Source organism: Lissotriton helveticus, chromosome 5_1 (genome assembly GCF_964261635.1).
Source record: "Lissotriton helveticus chromosome 5_1, aLisHel1.1, whole genome shotgun sequence".
In the NCBI taxonomy this organism is placed as follows: domain Eukaryota; kingdom Metazoa; phylum Chordata; class Amphibia; order Caudata; family Salamandridae; genus Lissotriton; species Lissotriton helveticus.
In genome coordinates this window covers 1,366,862,439-1,366,879,340 of record NC_136065.1, presented here as the reverse complement: position 1 = coordinate 1,366,879,340, position 16,902 = coordinate 1,366,862,439, and the positions used below count along the sequence as shown (strand labels likewise).

At 47.2% G+C, this 16,902-nt stretch overlaps 1 protein-coding gene across 3 annotated transcripts in view; it reads right to left on the bottom strand.

Annotated features, from left to right (window-relative positions):
* Positions 1-16,902, bottom strand: part of BLTP3A (bridge-like lipid transfer protein family member 3A) — a 571,303-nt gene that overhangs the window by 100,836 nt on the left and 453,565 nt on the right. For all 3 annotated transcript variants that reach the window (XM_078644270.1, XM_078644271.1, XM_078644272.1), the window contains exon 16: positions 5,388-5,545. In XM_078644270.1, the coding sequence (XP_078500396.1) occupies positions 5,388-5,545 (158 nt within the window). The remainder of the gene's footprint in view (positions 1-5,387; positions 5,546-16,902) is intronic.

The window sequence follows — 16,902 nt, the reverse complement described above, 5'->3', positions numbered from 1 at the left end:
TGAATTCCAACACCTGCCCCGTGGGCGTGGCCATCCTCATGGTCTTATGGGTGATGTAGTGCACTCGTTGAACTACCAAGTGGATGCATTGCTGACAGTCTCTAAATAGCCCTCATGAAAAAGGTGTTGGAATTGAAATGGTGTTCCTTGTCTTTATTTTTTCTTTTGTTTATTATCCCACTTCTTCTTCGTTGAAGAATCAGGAGCTTGCTTAGAGTTATCCTTTTCAGAATTGCTCTTTAATTGTGGTTTACCAGGTCTGGTTCTCAAATGATCTCTACCTAGGGTAGAACAGGACACTACGGCAAAACTGCCCATCAGTTTCATCCCCAAGTCCAGGGCAGATGCTGCCCTGCATTCATTTTGAAGCTGTTTCAGCACCTCAGGCAAAACCGCCAGAGAAGGTATACAATGTGTTCTGGTATATACTGCCGAAAAGACTGTAACCCAAGTGGTGTAGTCAAACTGTCAGTATTTGGAGTTTTTCCTGAGGGTTAGTACGGGGAAACACTGTTTCAAGCTGGCTTTCTTTCTGGAATCCATAACATAATCTCCTCTCGCTTGACCAGAACTTTTTCCCATGAAGGCATTCAGCGTCTCTGGGATGATGCCCGGGGTAGCTAACTGTGGTTGTACTGCTTGAGCAGCCTGTGCAGTGTTAGGTGTCTATGTCCGCATAATGAACTGTGTAAGACTCCTGTATATAAACTAAGTCTTTATATAGTGTTTTCACCTCTGCTGCTGGTAAATTATCAACATTAGAATGTGGTGTGTATCCGGCTAAGCCTGGCCATGTCGCTCCTTCATTACTGAGTGGACCGAGTCTAACATTTGCTGTGGTGTGTGGGAGGGTGCTTTTAAACCAATTTGTATGTTCTTGGTAATTGAGAGGTAACTCTATTTATTTGTATGGTGTGTATTCTTCTGGTATTTCATACTCAATGTAGGTATGAAATAGCTGTGTGGTGTTGTCTGCAGGCGGGAATGTAACCCAAGAATAGAACACCTCTGTTCTAAATGCTTCATGTGCATCAGCCATGAAGGTGACATCACCTCCTCTTGCAGGACGACCATGTTGTAATAGTTTCAGAGTAACTGAATGTTTGCAGTTCTCAGCTATGTTTAATGCCTGAGGTTTTTCATCTCCCAACATGATAGGTAATGAATTACAGAGAGGGTAACACAATGGAAAAAATAAATCCTTTCAAGCTTTATTTTCCAACAGCCAATACATAGGGGTTACATACTCAGCTGAGGCGGATGTTCCCTACCACCACTACCGTCTTTGGTTCCGAGGTAAGTAGGGGTATCTGAGAAGGCACGTTTGGCCTACTCAGGTGATCCATTAAAGAAGAACCTAACCAACTTTGGCTGTGCCATGTCGTGTAGGTTCCACCTACGGTAGGAACTGTGAATCTGTTGACAGCATAAACATTGGGATAGTGCCAGACTGATTCTATGCACCCCCTCAGGATATGTTGTACTATAGACCAGTTACTTCACAATGCCACCATAAGCCCCCCTAAACCTAGTCGGCAGAAAATGGTTTCTGGCAAATACTGAACATGACATCCCTGATGCCCCAGGAAGCATGGTAACGGACCTAGAACCCTTTCGCTCAGTCACTTGTGCGCTAATACTCTCAGAAATATACAAGAAATACACAGTGGGAGGTTTTCAATATTTTATTGAACCAGCGTGGTTCTTGTAAAAAATATATGTGCTGCAATGATCAATAGACAGAAGCAAACGAAAGTTACTAAAAGCACCAGAAGGGTGAACGGAATAAAAAGCTCCACTACGGTGGTAAAACAATGTATATATGCAGGCATAAAATACAACATAGAAAATTGGTCGTACTCCTATTATGCAGTCCCTCTAAGTGTCTAGTGTGAGTGTGTGTGTGTGTGTGTGTGTGTGTGTATGCACAGCCAAGAATCCCCGTTCTGGATGATGCAATCCTGGTTATATGATGATAAAGAATGTAAGTCCTCGTCTTTGTCACAAGCTCGACACCCTCGCAAGAAGAAGTCAGCAATCTGCTGGGCCCCAGCATCGGTGTGTAGAGACCATGCCCAAATCAGTGGTGTGCTCTTCTGATTAAACTCAGAAATGCATGTTAATCTATCAAGATTAACATTAACGAGTTCTGAGCAGGCCAGCATTGTTTTGGTCTATTGATAGCCATGTCGCCCCGTGAATGAAAAATAGAATGACATTTGCACAATGTGTGCTGAGACCTTGTACTTGTTGTTCAAGGAATCACAATAATGTTAAGCAAGCAGAATCTGTATAAGAAGCAGTTTCAGAGAAACTAATCCAACATTGTCATGCACGCTTATGTGTGTAAAAGGTTATTGTGTAAAGGGGAAGGCAACTTAAGAAAACGTGTTCATTATAAAAGATGGCGTTGGTTCCCTGAGGGCCTTTCTCAAACACATAACACACACTTGATATGGTGCTCTTGTGCACTGTCTTAACAATTTTGCCCCGGTAAATCCCACAAGGAGCTGATCGTCCACACAATGGCCTTTGGTGCAATTGATGTAAAAGCTCAAGGCTCTTTTGAGGGCTGAGGTGAAGCGAAAAAGAGGGAAGGGTGACAGCTATAAAAAGGCATTACAATCTTCAGCACAAATGCCGCTCTAGTCCATAACACTACTTTGGCTGGACAGAAAGGGGGGTATGGTGAATAATCGGAATGAGCTTGTAGCACACTCATGTGATGGGCTGAAGCTATTGCTATGAGAAAGGCTGTTTTGACAGTCAGTAGATGCAAAGAGCAGCTGTGCGCTGGTTCGAATGGAGTAAATATAAGAAAAGTGACAATCAAATTAAAATTCCACTGTGGCATTACAAAAGAATTGGGTGGGAACATAAGTACCAGACCTTTCTTTAAGGAAATGCATCACAAAAGTTGATTTAAAGAAGAGCAGTTGGTCCAGTAAAGCTAAAAAGGCATAAAGTAACTCAAGTAACCTTTAACTGTGCCTACAGCAAGTCCTTGCTGGGCTAAAGATAGCACAAAAAGATTTTGAAGATGGACGTCTGACTGCTAGAATGACCTCAACTACTTTTCGAGGGAGGTTGAAAGCAGTCAACTGTTGTTGCTCAATGTTTGTACATGGAGTTGTAGATAACATAGGCCCGAGTGCTGCTAAAACAGAAGATCCTCCTGGTAGGTGAACAGAGTCTCATGGCCAGAAGTTCCTGATACCTCAATCTCCTGGCCCAATGTGCAGCCATTAGGATGGCTTCAGTTTGGTCATTCTTGATCTTCTTCAGAACTCGGGGCATGAGAGTTGGTAGCAGGAAGGCAAACAGGAGACCCAAGCTACAGTAAAGGCAGACTGTGCGTCTGAGAATGAGTTTTCTTGGGAACAGAAAGTGTTGATGGCAGCAGAAAATAAATTGAACCAGGGCTCTCCACTTTGCTGGAAGACATGATTTGCCACCTCTGGGTGTAACTGTCATTTGTTATCCGCTAGGCATCACAAAATGAGTTTGTTCGCTCTCATGTTTAAAGAAAGTGGGTAACAGCCAGTTAGATGCCCTTTTGACTCAGCCATTTCCAAAGAGGCAGGGCCTCCTGCCACAGAGCCCAGGATGCCACTGTGCCCTGCTTGCTGCAATACCATCTAGAGGTGGTTTTGTCTGACAGGACCTGGACCAGCCTCCCCTGATGGATGGCAGGAAGGCTTTTAACACAGAGCAAATAGCCTGCAACCCCAGCAGGTTGGTGTGAAGGCCGGTCTTTATTCTAAAGACCAGAGTGCTCTTATCTCCACCTACTCTAGATGATCTCTCCAACCCAACAGGAACATGTCCGTCACCACCGTCAGCTCTGGATGGATACAGAGAGTGGTCAAGCAGCCACCATTGCAGGTTTTCTATAGTCTCCTTAGAAACCTGCATAGAATCAGAGAGATGTGCTAGGTGCAGAACCCACAATGACTTAGATGTCACTGAAAAGCCTGCATTGCCATCTGGCATAGTCCACTAGCAGACTGCAGCAAGCCAAGAGACCAAGAAGTCTCAGAGCCACTCTTACTAAGACCCAGGGCCAAGGCTGAACATTGGGATCTCACCCCGAATATCTTGGACTCCTTGATCTGGAGGGAAGGCTTGAAATTACACTGTATTCAAAATGGTTCAGATGAAAGGGGGTGTCTCTGAAGGAGTCCAGTGAAACTTAGACACGTTGATCAAGAACCCCAGTGAAGATATGAGGTTCACCATCATATGGAGGTGGTCTACAACGGACAGTGGCAAGCCCACCTTCAACAGCCAGTTGTCTAGGTCGGGGAAGACTAGTATCCTGAATCTCCAAAGATGTGCTGCAACCACAGGCAACATATTTGGGAACACCTGAGGGGCACTGGTAAGACCGAAACGGAATAAAGACAACTGAAGATGGACTTTCTTCTACACGTACTCCATGAATACAAGGTAGAAATAGATGCGGAAGTCCAGTCAATTAATCTGGTAGTGAGTATCCTTACACATTTCTCAAATTAGGATTGAAATTTGTCAAGCTTGGGGATGTATTGTGTTTTGGTGGTATAACTTTTCAGATAGACCTGCTGACAACCAGGATTTGATAAACTCGAGCCAACATATTAGGCAGTACATGCCAAAAGATGATCACTTTTTAAGCTACTCATATTCCATAAGTCTACAGTGTCTCATCTATGATTGGCAAAAACTGTTGCCAAGCTAACATGGATGAGTCGTGTGAAGACGTTCTTAAGGAGAGAATTAACCTAAACGTGAGAGAATGGGTGATTTGTTGTGAGGCTTTGCATACCACCCTTCAGCAATTTTGGGACCCATGACAACATTGGGTCTTAACCTGTGGTCCGAGGACCCCTAGTGGCCTGCGAGTCCAACTGAAGGGGTCCGCATAGTTTTATAAAATGTAATAATATTAAAGTGTATCAATTAAAATGTATAACGTATATACAACTGAAAAGTCAAATTGAAAAGTTGGAACTTTTATATATTTGATAGTGAATTAAATAAAATATATGAATATTTGAGTATTTGTTGGATGTATACTTGTTTTTGTATTTTTGTATTGTTTTGAGGTTCAAATCCTAGAAATTGCGAACGTCAGGGGCCCCTGGCTTCAAGAAATATTTCAGTGGAGGTCCACATAAGTCAAAAGCTTAAGAACTGCTGCACTAGAAGATAAATGTATTTGATAAGAGAATCAGTCAATGGAATATAATGCAGCTCACAAGGAGGTAGAAAGGAAAACCTATAAACACAGAAAGAAAATATAGGAATAAAAGGGAGATAGTAAGAGACTAAGGATTGAAGAGGAAAACAGTGATGACTGGAAGGGAGACATTTCCCAGATTAATTTTAGGAACTTGAAATCTCACCAGTGACTGATCAGCCTCATCCACGCTCTGAGAGGCTGAGCTGTTCAAATCCGGTGTTGTAATTTCCTCTTGCCCTGCTCCTCTTCCTCTGTTGCTAGAACCCATTGGGCTGTACCTGCTGCCTGTTTCACCTGCTGCCCCGGGATCAAAGATGGGTTCTGCAACATTGGTAAAAGAAAAATCACTTTTCATAAATAATACAAAGAAATGTTCTTAACTACAACAATGATTTTACTTCATGAACATCCTCCACATACATGTTGTTATTTTTAAAGCATAATATATGGTGCCTAAGACCACTTGAGCGGAAAAGTAATTCAGAGAGAAATAGCTGGGGTAAAAAGACACAACATTTTTGGCACTGGAATTGTCGAGTGGTCCAAGTAATACTGTAGGTTCTGGATGCATTTGGAGGGGCATTGGGGTGGTTGAATGGAAGCCAAAAGCAGTTGTTAATGGGATGTTCAGACAGCCAGCTTCTGAGAAGGTGACCAGCTGTAAGCCTTATATTTGCAGGAGGTATTCAGAGGGATAAACAACTGGAAAGTAGTTTTTGCTTAGGAATAATCATTGCCACAGCTGAATTTGTTCTGGAGGAGCATTTTCTATGAGCAGAAGAGGCGTGTCTGATAGGTGTATTAGCAATATGACTGTAAAGTTTCTTACTGTCTGGAACATAGTTAGATTTATGTAGGCAACGGAAAGTAAAATATACTTGTCTCGCTGTCATTGCTTCAAACTCAATGGATGCTCCAGGCTTCCAGGGTAGGAGTTACACATTGTGTAACTGAAAAGAAGATGTAGCACAGACTCGGACCTCTTTACACACCCAGCAGCTGTCAAACCAAAGTGCATTTTAAGTTAAACCCATGAAAGAGATCGGGCAGAGAATATAATAGGCCGGCCATCTGAAGGAGGGAGGATACACTGATCTCTAGGTCTTGAGTCACTATGGCGAGGAAGATGGTCAAACAGGTTGTGGCTATGAATGGTAGGTAGGCTTATTAACCACAAGAGTCTAGTCAAAAGAATTATATAAGAGCTTAATCAAATAAAGCATCAGATTATGAGCTGACGTTCATAGCGCAATGAACACAGAATGCAGGTGGAGCAGCCTCATGGCTTCATTTAGTTAACTGCCACATGGACATCAAACTGAAAAGTGACAGATGTGGTCCTAATGAGCCACCTAACCAGCAATCATGTAGCACTGTGAAATGCAGGGAACCACCTAATGAGAAATCCAGTGGCGGCCTACATCCCATTAAACGGGCCACTATTGCTGGCAAATAGCCTGTCAGAGGATTGAGAGCGCTTAGCCCAGTCTATGTGAAATTTAGGGTAAAAACTAATGTCAATGCTCGAATCATGTTGGGACCATGTAGGAGCACTGGTCGCCTATGAAGAGCTTTGTCCTTGAGTAAAAATTGTGTAAAGCTCAGCTCAGCAAACAACCTCAAGATTGTTGATTTGAGACATAAAATTCACCAAGTCACCATCTAAAGCGGCGGTACTCAAAGTACGGCCCGCGGGCCATTTGCGGCCCGCCAGACCTCTCCTTGCGGCCCCCCATGGAAAACAACAACAGTCATGAACTTGATGCCATTACTGCTGTTGTTATTCCTCTGGGGCCGCATTTGCCGAGAAAAGGGCATGCGCTGACAATTAGTGTCTTGCCTGTGCCTTCCAAACTCCAAGCACTTAGCTTGCATCTCGCAAGTCAATAATGATATTTCACGAGGAGGCTTTTCTAAAAATGCGAAGAAGCCACAGTGGAGCTGAGCAAAGTTAATGAGAACTCTAGCCACATGGGCACAGAAATTGGGCTTTTGTCAGACACACCTATCACGATTTTAAATAGCGTGGCTATTTAAAAGCCCAGGGACAAATATTGCCTCAAGAGCAATTTGCAACACCTCAGGGAGCGGATCCCACCGCAGTGAGCGGATCCCACTGTAGTTCCCTGATGTCAGACATGTCTTCACTCTTTGACAAGAAAGTTGCTTGGACCCGAATATCCTGGTGGTGGGCGTATAATATTCACATGCAATGTAAGCAGGCCTATGCAAAGTGTTGTTTTGCAAGCACAATCTGGCAAATATTCACTTCGTGCAAAACGTATTAAAAACTCTCTCTCTCTCTCTCGCTCTTTCTCTCGCGCTTTCTCTCTCTCTCTTTCTCTCTCTTTCTCTCTCTCTCTCTCTCTCTCTCTCTTCCCCCCCCCCTACCGCCCCCCATCCTTCCCAGAGAGGTGATCTGAAATACACAGGAGGACAGCTACAAAGACAAACAATCCTATTAATACTGTCTCCGAATCTCTCCCCCGTCTCTCATTCACATACATCCACACACAACACCCAACCACACTTTCACAGCTACAAAGACAGAAACATTTCCCTCTGTCTTCTCTCACCCTTCCTCTCTCCCTCATTCCTCTCTCTATCTCACACACATGCACACACACGTGATCTGAGATACACAGGAGTACAGCTACAAAAACAAACAAGCATTGCCTTTGTACTCGCTATTCTACTTTCACTAAAGGCCTTCAAATAAAAATGTATTATCAAAATGTGCTCTTTGTAGTTACATCTGATTTTGAAATACAGCATTATCGCATTGTCTAATGTTTTGCAACAGCTTTTTTTTAAATCTAGCTCCGCCCCCCACTGATCCCGCCCCCGCTAACCCCACCCCTAACAGTGCGGCCCTCGGCCACAAAGCACACTGTAATTTTGGCCCCCGACAGAAAGTTTGTGAGTACCCATGATCTAAAGAATACTGGTTCAAATGTATATAAGACTGAACTGGAAGGGTCAGATAAAGATCTTGTAAAGAATATGGCCTCAAAATTGGGAGGTACCAACTTAAACTCCGAAACACAATTCTTCCTGAAAAACAAATTTCAGGAGAAAAACACTGCAAATTTAGAGTTTTACCTAAGACCAATAGTGGTCTGGTCAGACCGACATGATTCCTAGTGAATCTCTAACCTAACCAGGTTGGCGAGAGACAAGTGCATTTTATAATGCAAAGAAAAGCAGGTGCATGTTTTTCAACGAGGCCCAGTGCACTCTTGCATTAGGATAGTAGTAGAGTTAGACCTGGGGCCTGCAGGCCAGACACGTTGTTTGCCTGAAAGGCCTAAATGGCTATAGTAGGTTAAACATTCTGGTAATCAACACCTAAACTTTGATATCACAAACAGTGGTTTAAGTCCAGGGTTTATGGCAAGAGTAGTTCTATTCCATCCAAAAGATTTAGGATCTCATGATTAGTGAACTGGGAATTTTCAAGGGCAATCCAGGAATTACCAATATTGGGGTCCCCTTAAAAATTGAGACTTGAGGGTCCATTAACAAATGAGGAATTACTGGAAGGGGCAGATCTGTAATTGCAGGTGCGATTCCCCCAGTAATTCATATTTTTTTCTGGACTTTTACCTAGATGTTCCAAGCAGGTGAAATCTCTAGGTTATAGTTAACATATCTGTGGTGTTCTTGCAGATATTGCAATTCCAATGTGGCCGGTGTTGTTGACTTCATCCAAAGTTAGTGGCAATGATAATGAGCACCGAATGGCCTCAACTGCCAGAAGGCTCTAGTCAGACTCAAACAAAACTGGTTTGGCCAAGGAGGCGACTCCTTGATCAGGGGACAACTTAGCAAGCTGCCAGATTTTGACAATTGCCTTCAAAAATATTTGGAGAGGGGGTGGTACTACTAGTGCAAGTAGATGCTCTTCCTATTTGTGACTAGGAAATATGTGAAGGGCCTACATCTTTTGGGCAGTTCACCTGAACCTCCGAAGTGTTAATGTTGATGCAATTATCTGATGGGAACCAGAGGTCATAAACCTTAAGATGGACCATTGTGACACCCCAACTGTTTATGCCAGATCGGTGTCTGAAAGATATAGGAGTACTGGAAGGATGAAGGGGAGAATCCTGACAGTGGGTATGACTATCCAGCAGATAGTGACTGTGAATCCTTCTAACCCTAAAATGGGTCAGAACAATAACCTCTACACAAGAGGGAATAAGTCTTGTGGCTCTCTGAAAGCAAGGCAGTGGCTGAGGAATCGATATGGAAGTCAAATCAAGTTGACTGGAGGGTCATAAACGGGCCTAGCTTTTCGGGGTCCATAGGGAGAGTTTTATGTTAACATATTACTGCTCACCAATGGGTAGAACATTTTAAGGGTGTGTATAACTTTGGACTCAACGAAGTGGCAAAGGTGGTGGCAGACCTGGCATTGGGGCAAACAAATGCATATTTTTCCTTGAGGAAGTATGTCACTGAATTCAGGCCCTGTCCCGCAACAAGCCTCCAGGGCCCGACAGTATTCCACAGGAGCTTTTTCTTGATAACATTGAGGTCTGGGGCCTAGTCTTAAATGCAGCAGTAAGGGAGGGCGTTCCAACATCTTGGTCTTCTGCAATTATAGTACCTGTTTTCAAGAAAGGTGATAAGGACAACCCACAGCGTTATAGTCCCATCTTTCTTTTCGATGCAGTTGATAAGGTCCTTGGTAGGATCCTACTAGATAGACTGTCGCAATGGGCAGACACAAACAAGATAGTAATAGAGACTCTGTATGGTTTTCATCTGGGTAAAACTGTATAAACCTCTATCTAATAATTAATATTTATACTGTGGTCAGATTGGCACTTTGTTCTTAGCATTTTAGGGTAAATCGAAGGAAGCTCTGGGAAATGCTCCTCTCTTTGGGCACTGACCCGGATATGGTAACCGTTTTAAAGAAACTCCGAGCTCACACCACAGTAGCGGTCAGATATTCACAGGGGGTGGGCCTTACAGAGCAGTTTAAATGCGTAAGGGGTGTTTGTCAAGGGTGCATACTTGCGCCCTTCCTGTTCACCCTGTACATTAATGGTTTAGAACATGCTCTCTCTTCAGTACAGACTGACTGCCCGAGAGTAGGTGCGAAACCATTGCCAGTTTTATTGTAAACAGAAGATGTAGTGCTTATTGCCAGCACAGCAGTGGGTTTGCAGGTTCTAACAGACAGGTATGTTTCTTTTACAGGCAGATTGGACCGGACGGTCAACTTCACAAAATCTTAATGTTCTGGAAGTTGGCCCTCTGGCGACTAGGCCCAAAGTTTTTAAGGCGGGGAGTCACACACTGGCAAAGGTACCAGCTTTCTCTTACCTGGGAATGCTGTTCGATGCTAAATTGAATTGGAAGCCTTTGGAAGAGTGAAAGCTGTGTGAAATGAACAAGTCATTAAGCGCCTTAGCTAACTATGCCCAGAGACTGGGCTACTGAGATCCAAGCGTGAGAATAAATCTTTTTTTTTTTTTGATAATCAACTTTATTAAAATTTGATCAGACCACAAATTCATATTGGCATTAAAATCAAGCATAGTATCATAGTGTACAGACACATGTGAAACGACAAGGCCTTACTAATCAGTTTGTAGGGTAAAATCATACATAGGGTGCTAATAAATCTTTATCACTATAGATGTCTTTCTAAGGGTTTATACAGAAGCTAAGTGTGGGGGTACACTCCTGTGCAGAAGATACAGCTTTCACAAAGTTCGAGTTACTTACCTTCGGTAACGATGTATCTGGTAGAGACGATTCTAGCCGCAGATTCCTTAACGTAGAATTATCCCCAGGAGTGAGACTGGATCCATAATTTTTTTTGCCACAGCAACCCTGCGCGCCAGGGGGACTGCATCAGGCGACTCCGCCCAGGCGTTGTCCGCGTACGTGACGTCAGCGAGGTCACACAAGTCCCACCCTGGCGCGCCTACGTCAGCTTTCTTCGGAGAACCTTTCCGAGCCACAACGCGGAGCCAACAGACAAAACTGTGGGAGTATGGGAACAGTGTGCGAAAGAGCAGAAAAATTGGAAAAAGGAATGGTGACGAACAACACCATAAGGAGCAGTGTCAACAGTGCAGTACCCAAAGGCAGGGAAAGAAGAAAGAACAGAGCACAGCACTGAGCAGCCACCCTGCCAGTATGTAGACAGTCCCCCCTGGAGACAAGGAACATATGCAAAATGTCATGACAACATGTAGCAGGACTACAACCCCAACCAAGAAACAATGAAGGGGAACCAGTTCCAAGACAAACAGGAACGACAAACCTCCAAAGCAACCCCAGCACAGAGGGAGACAACCCCCCAATGGAACAAAGGGCAAAGGCACGGCAAGATGACCCCAACCCAGAGGTTAGCAGAGGGGCCAGGACCCTTAGTAACAAAAGGGGAGAGGGAGGGGAGGGAAGAGAGTGAAGGCAAGCCGCAATCCTGGAGCAACCAGAGCAGAGAGGCACAGGAGTACCTATAAACCCATCCTCCAATGCGCCAAAGAGGAGGAAAGAACAAGAAACAAGACAAATCATACCATCAAAAGAGCAAAAGAATGCACTCACAGAAGACATAGCCACCCACCAGGAGGTGAGTGCAGAAGACCAACCCAAAGGTCCTCACAGAACGGGGAGGAAGGGCGGGCCGTGAAGGAATCTGCGGCTAGAATTGTCTCTACCGGATACATCGTTACCGAAGGTAAGTAACTCGTACATCTGATAGAGACTACTAGCCGCAGATTCCTTAACGTAGAATAGATACCCTAGCCATACCCATGGGGAAGGAGGGTCTGCGAAAGGACCCCCCCAGCCTGGACATAACAGAGGGTCCCACAAAGGACTAGTCTAACGGACAGGGCGAGTAACCTCGTTCCCCCAGGCAAGGGGAACCCCTACAAGCAGAACACCACCAACCCCAAGAGGGGTGTGGGAAGAAGAAAAGAAGAAGAAAGAAGAATCCCATTCACACGCAACAGAGGAAACAAGGGCAAGGCAAGGGGAGGCGGAAGCACCCCACGCCCCTACAAGGCAACATAACCTCCATCCAAGGCCAAGGCAAGGAAGAGGAAGAAGATCAACCTAGAGGCTCCAAGGAGACGAGGGAAAAAAAAGGCAAATCCCCCCCCCCCCAACCACCGGGAACACACCCCGCGAAGAGGGCAGCCGAGCCCACCACAGCCAGAAGTCAATAGATCAGACAGAATGGTGCCGAGAGCAAGAAGCAGTCGGAAGCAGGAAGAGTAGCCCGAGGAACCCAGGAAGACCGGGCAGGCTGCGCCTGAAAGAGGGAGGAACACAAAAACCATCTCAGCCCGCAGGACAGAGAACGTAAGTGCGAAGAAGGGCCCGGACACACCTCAGAGAGGGGTCCGCACACATGACCCAAAAAGAAGCAGAACCAAAGCCACGACGTCAGGCTGCAGACAGCAGGTCAGACCTGGCGAACAGCGCAGCGACCCCAGAGAAGGACACCCCGGGGCGCCACCAAGGCATTCCAATCCAGCAAAAAGGGAATTGCACCTGCAACGTACATAAACGCCATGGACGGCAGAGGCCCGAAGGCAACCACAACTTCCCAGCACAGAACAAGCTATATAACAGCTACCACTACCCCACATAGGGTATGTTAAGTCCCAAGACATGGGAACCCTCTTAAGAAGAAACTTTCGCAGCAGAGGACAACAGAAAGAGCCGTGGTGAAAAACCCCCGCAGAAAGCTTGTCAAGCAGCCAAAGAGAAAAAAACAGAAGGCCTAATCTCAGGGCCAACCTGGTGTAGATAACCCAAAACAAAAACACACAGTCAAGAAGGGCCGACCAGGAGCCAACAGAACCACAGTCCCAACAAAGAGGACTCAAATGCACATGAAGCACACAGATCACCCAAAGACCAGATCAACTCACAGGTCACCGAGGGGGAGGAGGAGGCCGCCCCGCCAAGAACCTCCGGAAGGCCGAGTCTGCCGGGGCGTGGAACAAGCGAGTACCATTGAAGGGAAGATCTACCAGCCGTTCCAGAACATTTTCCGGGAACACACTGTCCTGAAGCCAAGCATGGCGACGCCATGGTACGACCAAGCACCTCCGAGATGTCCAGAGCAGAGCGAAGAATAAATGCCACCAGCTCCCCGCAATCCAACGCATGGTGCCGCAAATCAACCCCAGCATCCTCCTGAGAAGTGGTGGATCCAAGGGACTTCGCCGAGTCCCACAAGCAAGAGGAGGCCCTAGCCAACACACAAAGTGTTAAGGGCCTGCAGGACCACACTAGTTGAAGCGAACATATTGCGCCCCCAAGAGTATAGCCAGCGGGCCTCCCGTGATGGTGGAGACAACAGCGGCGGCAGGGATGGAAAGGCAGTCTGCAAAAGGGGCCTTGAGGCAGAGGGGTGGAGGGAAAGACACACCGGGTCACGGGGTGCTGGAAGGTGCCGGTGCAGAAGGTGTTGGGGCACCGGATCCCCCATGGCGGGGCGTCCCCACGCCTCCGTCAGAGAAGAATGGAGCGAACCCTCAAAGGGAAGCTGCAGCTCCCTCCCACCAGAGCCCTGGTGAAGAACTTCCAGAAGATGATCCGCGGGGAAATGGGCAGCCGGATCACACATGCGCAAAATATTCACAGCCGTGGAAACAGCGCGAGCGAAGGCCGCACCCGCCTCCGTAGGGCCCCGCGGTGGGGAAAGCAGCTCCTCCGTAGGAGACGACTGAAAGCTAAGGCGGCCTTCCTCTAAGCCAATCTGAGTGGGGAAAGGCCAGGTCCAGAAAGGAGAAAGAGGGACCGAGGAGTGGGGGACCTGTGGCTCCTCCGTCGGAAACCGCGGCAACGGCGAGGAGCCGTCCTTTGATGACGCCGGGAAAAAAAGCCATGACGCGGCAGCCCGTCACCGGCGAGGATGACACCAGCAGGCGCCCAACCTCCGGGGAAGAGGGGGCGTCCGAAGAAGAGTCCACAACCCAACACCTGTCGGGTGCCCTAGAGTCAGCGACCTGAGGCAGGACGTCATCGTCGTCCAGCACCAAAGGAGATGCCGGACAGGCCTCCTCCACACCACACGACACAGGGGACTGGGGCTGGGCCGGAGCCGAGGCGGCTAAGGGATGGTGCCGGAACGGCGCCGACTTGACCTCCGACGAGGATGCCGCCTGCGTGGAGGGAGAGAGGGACCCGGGGAGTGACAAGGAGTCCCCCGCCAGCCTCGACCCATGAGGAGGCGAGAGGGGCCCGCCGACCCCAGTGGTGCCGCCAAGGCAGACTCGACCTCCGACGAGGCAGTCGCCTGCGTGGAGAGACGAGAGGGGCCCGGGGAGGGGCAAAGGGTCCCCCACCAGCCTCGACCCATGATGGGACGAGGGGGGTCTGCCGACCCCCGTGGCGCCGCCAGGGCCAGCAGCCGCCGGCACCGTAGCGCCATCACCTCGGCCTCATACAAGATCGCCGCTTGTCCATAGGGCCGAGAGGGGCTCAGGGGTGCGACCTGAGCCCCGGTGTCCTCCCGCGACACCATAGGGACTTCCGCTGGAGTTTGCGGCGAAGGTGCCGTGGTCCGAAGGAGGGACCCCCGAAGGGCCGCACCCCTACGGCACCACATCCTCCAAGCCTGGAGCCGAGGCAGTCGGCGCTGGAGCCGTCGCGGAGGGCCCCTCACCATGCAAGGGATCCGCCGACGTCCCAGGAGGGGAAGGAGGAGTAGGAGAAGCCAGCGAGGCCTGCAAAGCCGCTGCATATGTCTCCATCTGGGCTCTCGACGCCCCTTCACCGGGAAACGGTGGATAGGGGGACAATACGCGCGGCCGCTTCACCCGTGGAGAGCCCGCGCCCCCAACAGGTCGGAGACCAGCCCTCGGGGACAAACTGTGACACTTACTGACAGGGGCGCAACGCTCTTGCGGCACAGAAAAGGGATGAGGACGACGACGATGACGGCTGCTTTGAAAACCTTCCGCAGAAGCTGATCGAGGTGACTAAGCCGATCTGGACATGCGAGCCAAGAGAAGTTTCATCCAGCGCTCCCGCCGCGACTTCGACTTTAACCGTTGGCACGCCTCGCAATCAGTGATCTTACCTCAAGCACCACATGCAAACGAGGTGAGGGTCCGTCGCTGACATCAGGCGTCCACAAGACGAGCACGTCTTAAAGCCCGAAGGCATCCGCACACTGTTCCCACAGAAATACGCATTAGCAAAGGGAAAGGCCTAAACAGGCCCGGAGCACGAACCGGATCAGAAAAAAACTGACGTAGGTGAGTTGGGGTGGGACTTATGTGACCTCGCTAACGTCACGTACACGGCGTCGCGTGATGCCGTCCCCCCTGGCGCACAGGGAGGCTGTGGCAAAAATAATTCCGGATCCATTCTCACGCCTGGGTATAATTCTACGTTAATGAATCTGCGACTAGTAGTCTCTATCAGATACAAGTTTTTAAGGCGATCTTTAGGGTGCCCCAGAGCACTCTGTCATTTTCTGTACATGAAGAGCCTGACATCAAATTCATTGTTGACTTGGTGGCCGTAAAGCCTCTGTTGTGCTGGGTTATAAAGTCCAGGGAGGGTGCCTAGCTAATTCGTCATGCATAAAATCCCCTGGATCTCTTACGTAAAGGCGCATTTATCAGTTTAGGTAGTGCAGATATATTCTACAATCATGACTCTCTGAGTTCTTGTGAGCTAAGGTATGTAAATGGTCTGTTCCTCAAGTATGCCATCTCTTATTGTGAAAGCGCTGAACTTGCGAATCCTACTGTAAGGGAGCATTTACTGATGAAAACCTTACAAGGTATGGAGAGTTCCCTTTCTCTCCTCACTAGTGAAAGTGAAAGGGACAGGTTCTTGGTGGCCCGTTTCAGGTTTAACCAGCTTCACCATCTTTTGGCCACCCCATCAGGCTGGTTTCCTTCTAGCATGCAATGGTGGTTGTGACCATAGGTCTCCACAGGATACCCTGCATTTTGTGCTTTTGTGCTTTTATGTAAATATTTTAGCCGGGCCAGGAAGCAGTTCCTACGGCCCCTTCTGAAGGACTTGACTTTTACGCAAGTCCCCACATCTGCAGCTTTTGCCAAAAAAGCACACTCTTTGCAGTAACTTATAAAAGTAAAAAAAAAAAACTTCCTTTCTTCGGGCAACTTTAAGGTCAGGACAATCGAGACCTGACTGATACTTTGTGGATATGTCTTATAGTATCAGGTTTTAAATGTGATCTCACTTAATTTGTATCGGTATTTAATTATGATATCATTTTTAAATATATTTGCGCTGTAATTTTATCTTATATTATTGTGATTGCAACTGAATCAGGATTGATTTGTTTTGACTGGGACCAGAACCCCTCTGTAGTAATTTAGTATTGCTTAATTTAGGTATTCATATAGGGCCAGATGTATCAAACAGTTTTACCCATTCTGTGTCTATGGGAAAATGTGTTCATACATCTGGCCCATAGTGCTAACCTCAGCCAATGGTATTAAGGCACTGCTAGGCAAACCCCATAAACACCAATCTGCCTCTTTACAATAAAGGGTTACCATAACTAGTTTTTTTATTTCGTCACAAAACAGAAAAACAGCTGTCTGTTTCAATCCCTGTGCAGGCTGTTCTTGACCATGTGCATTGGCCTGAGAAAAATATCCCCCTGTTAGAAATCATTGAGAAATCTGAAATGGACAATGACGTCC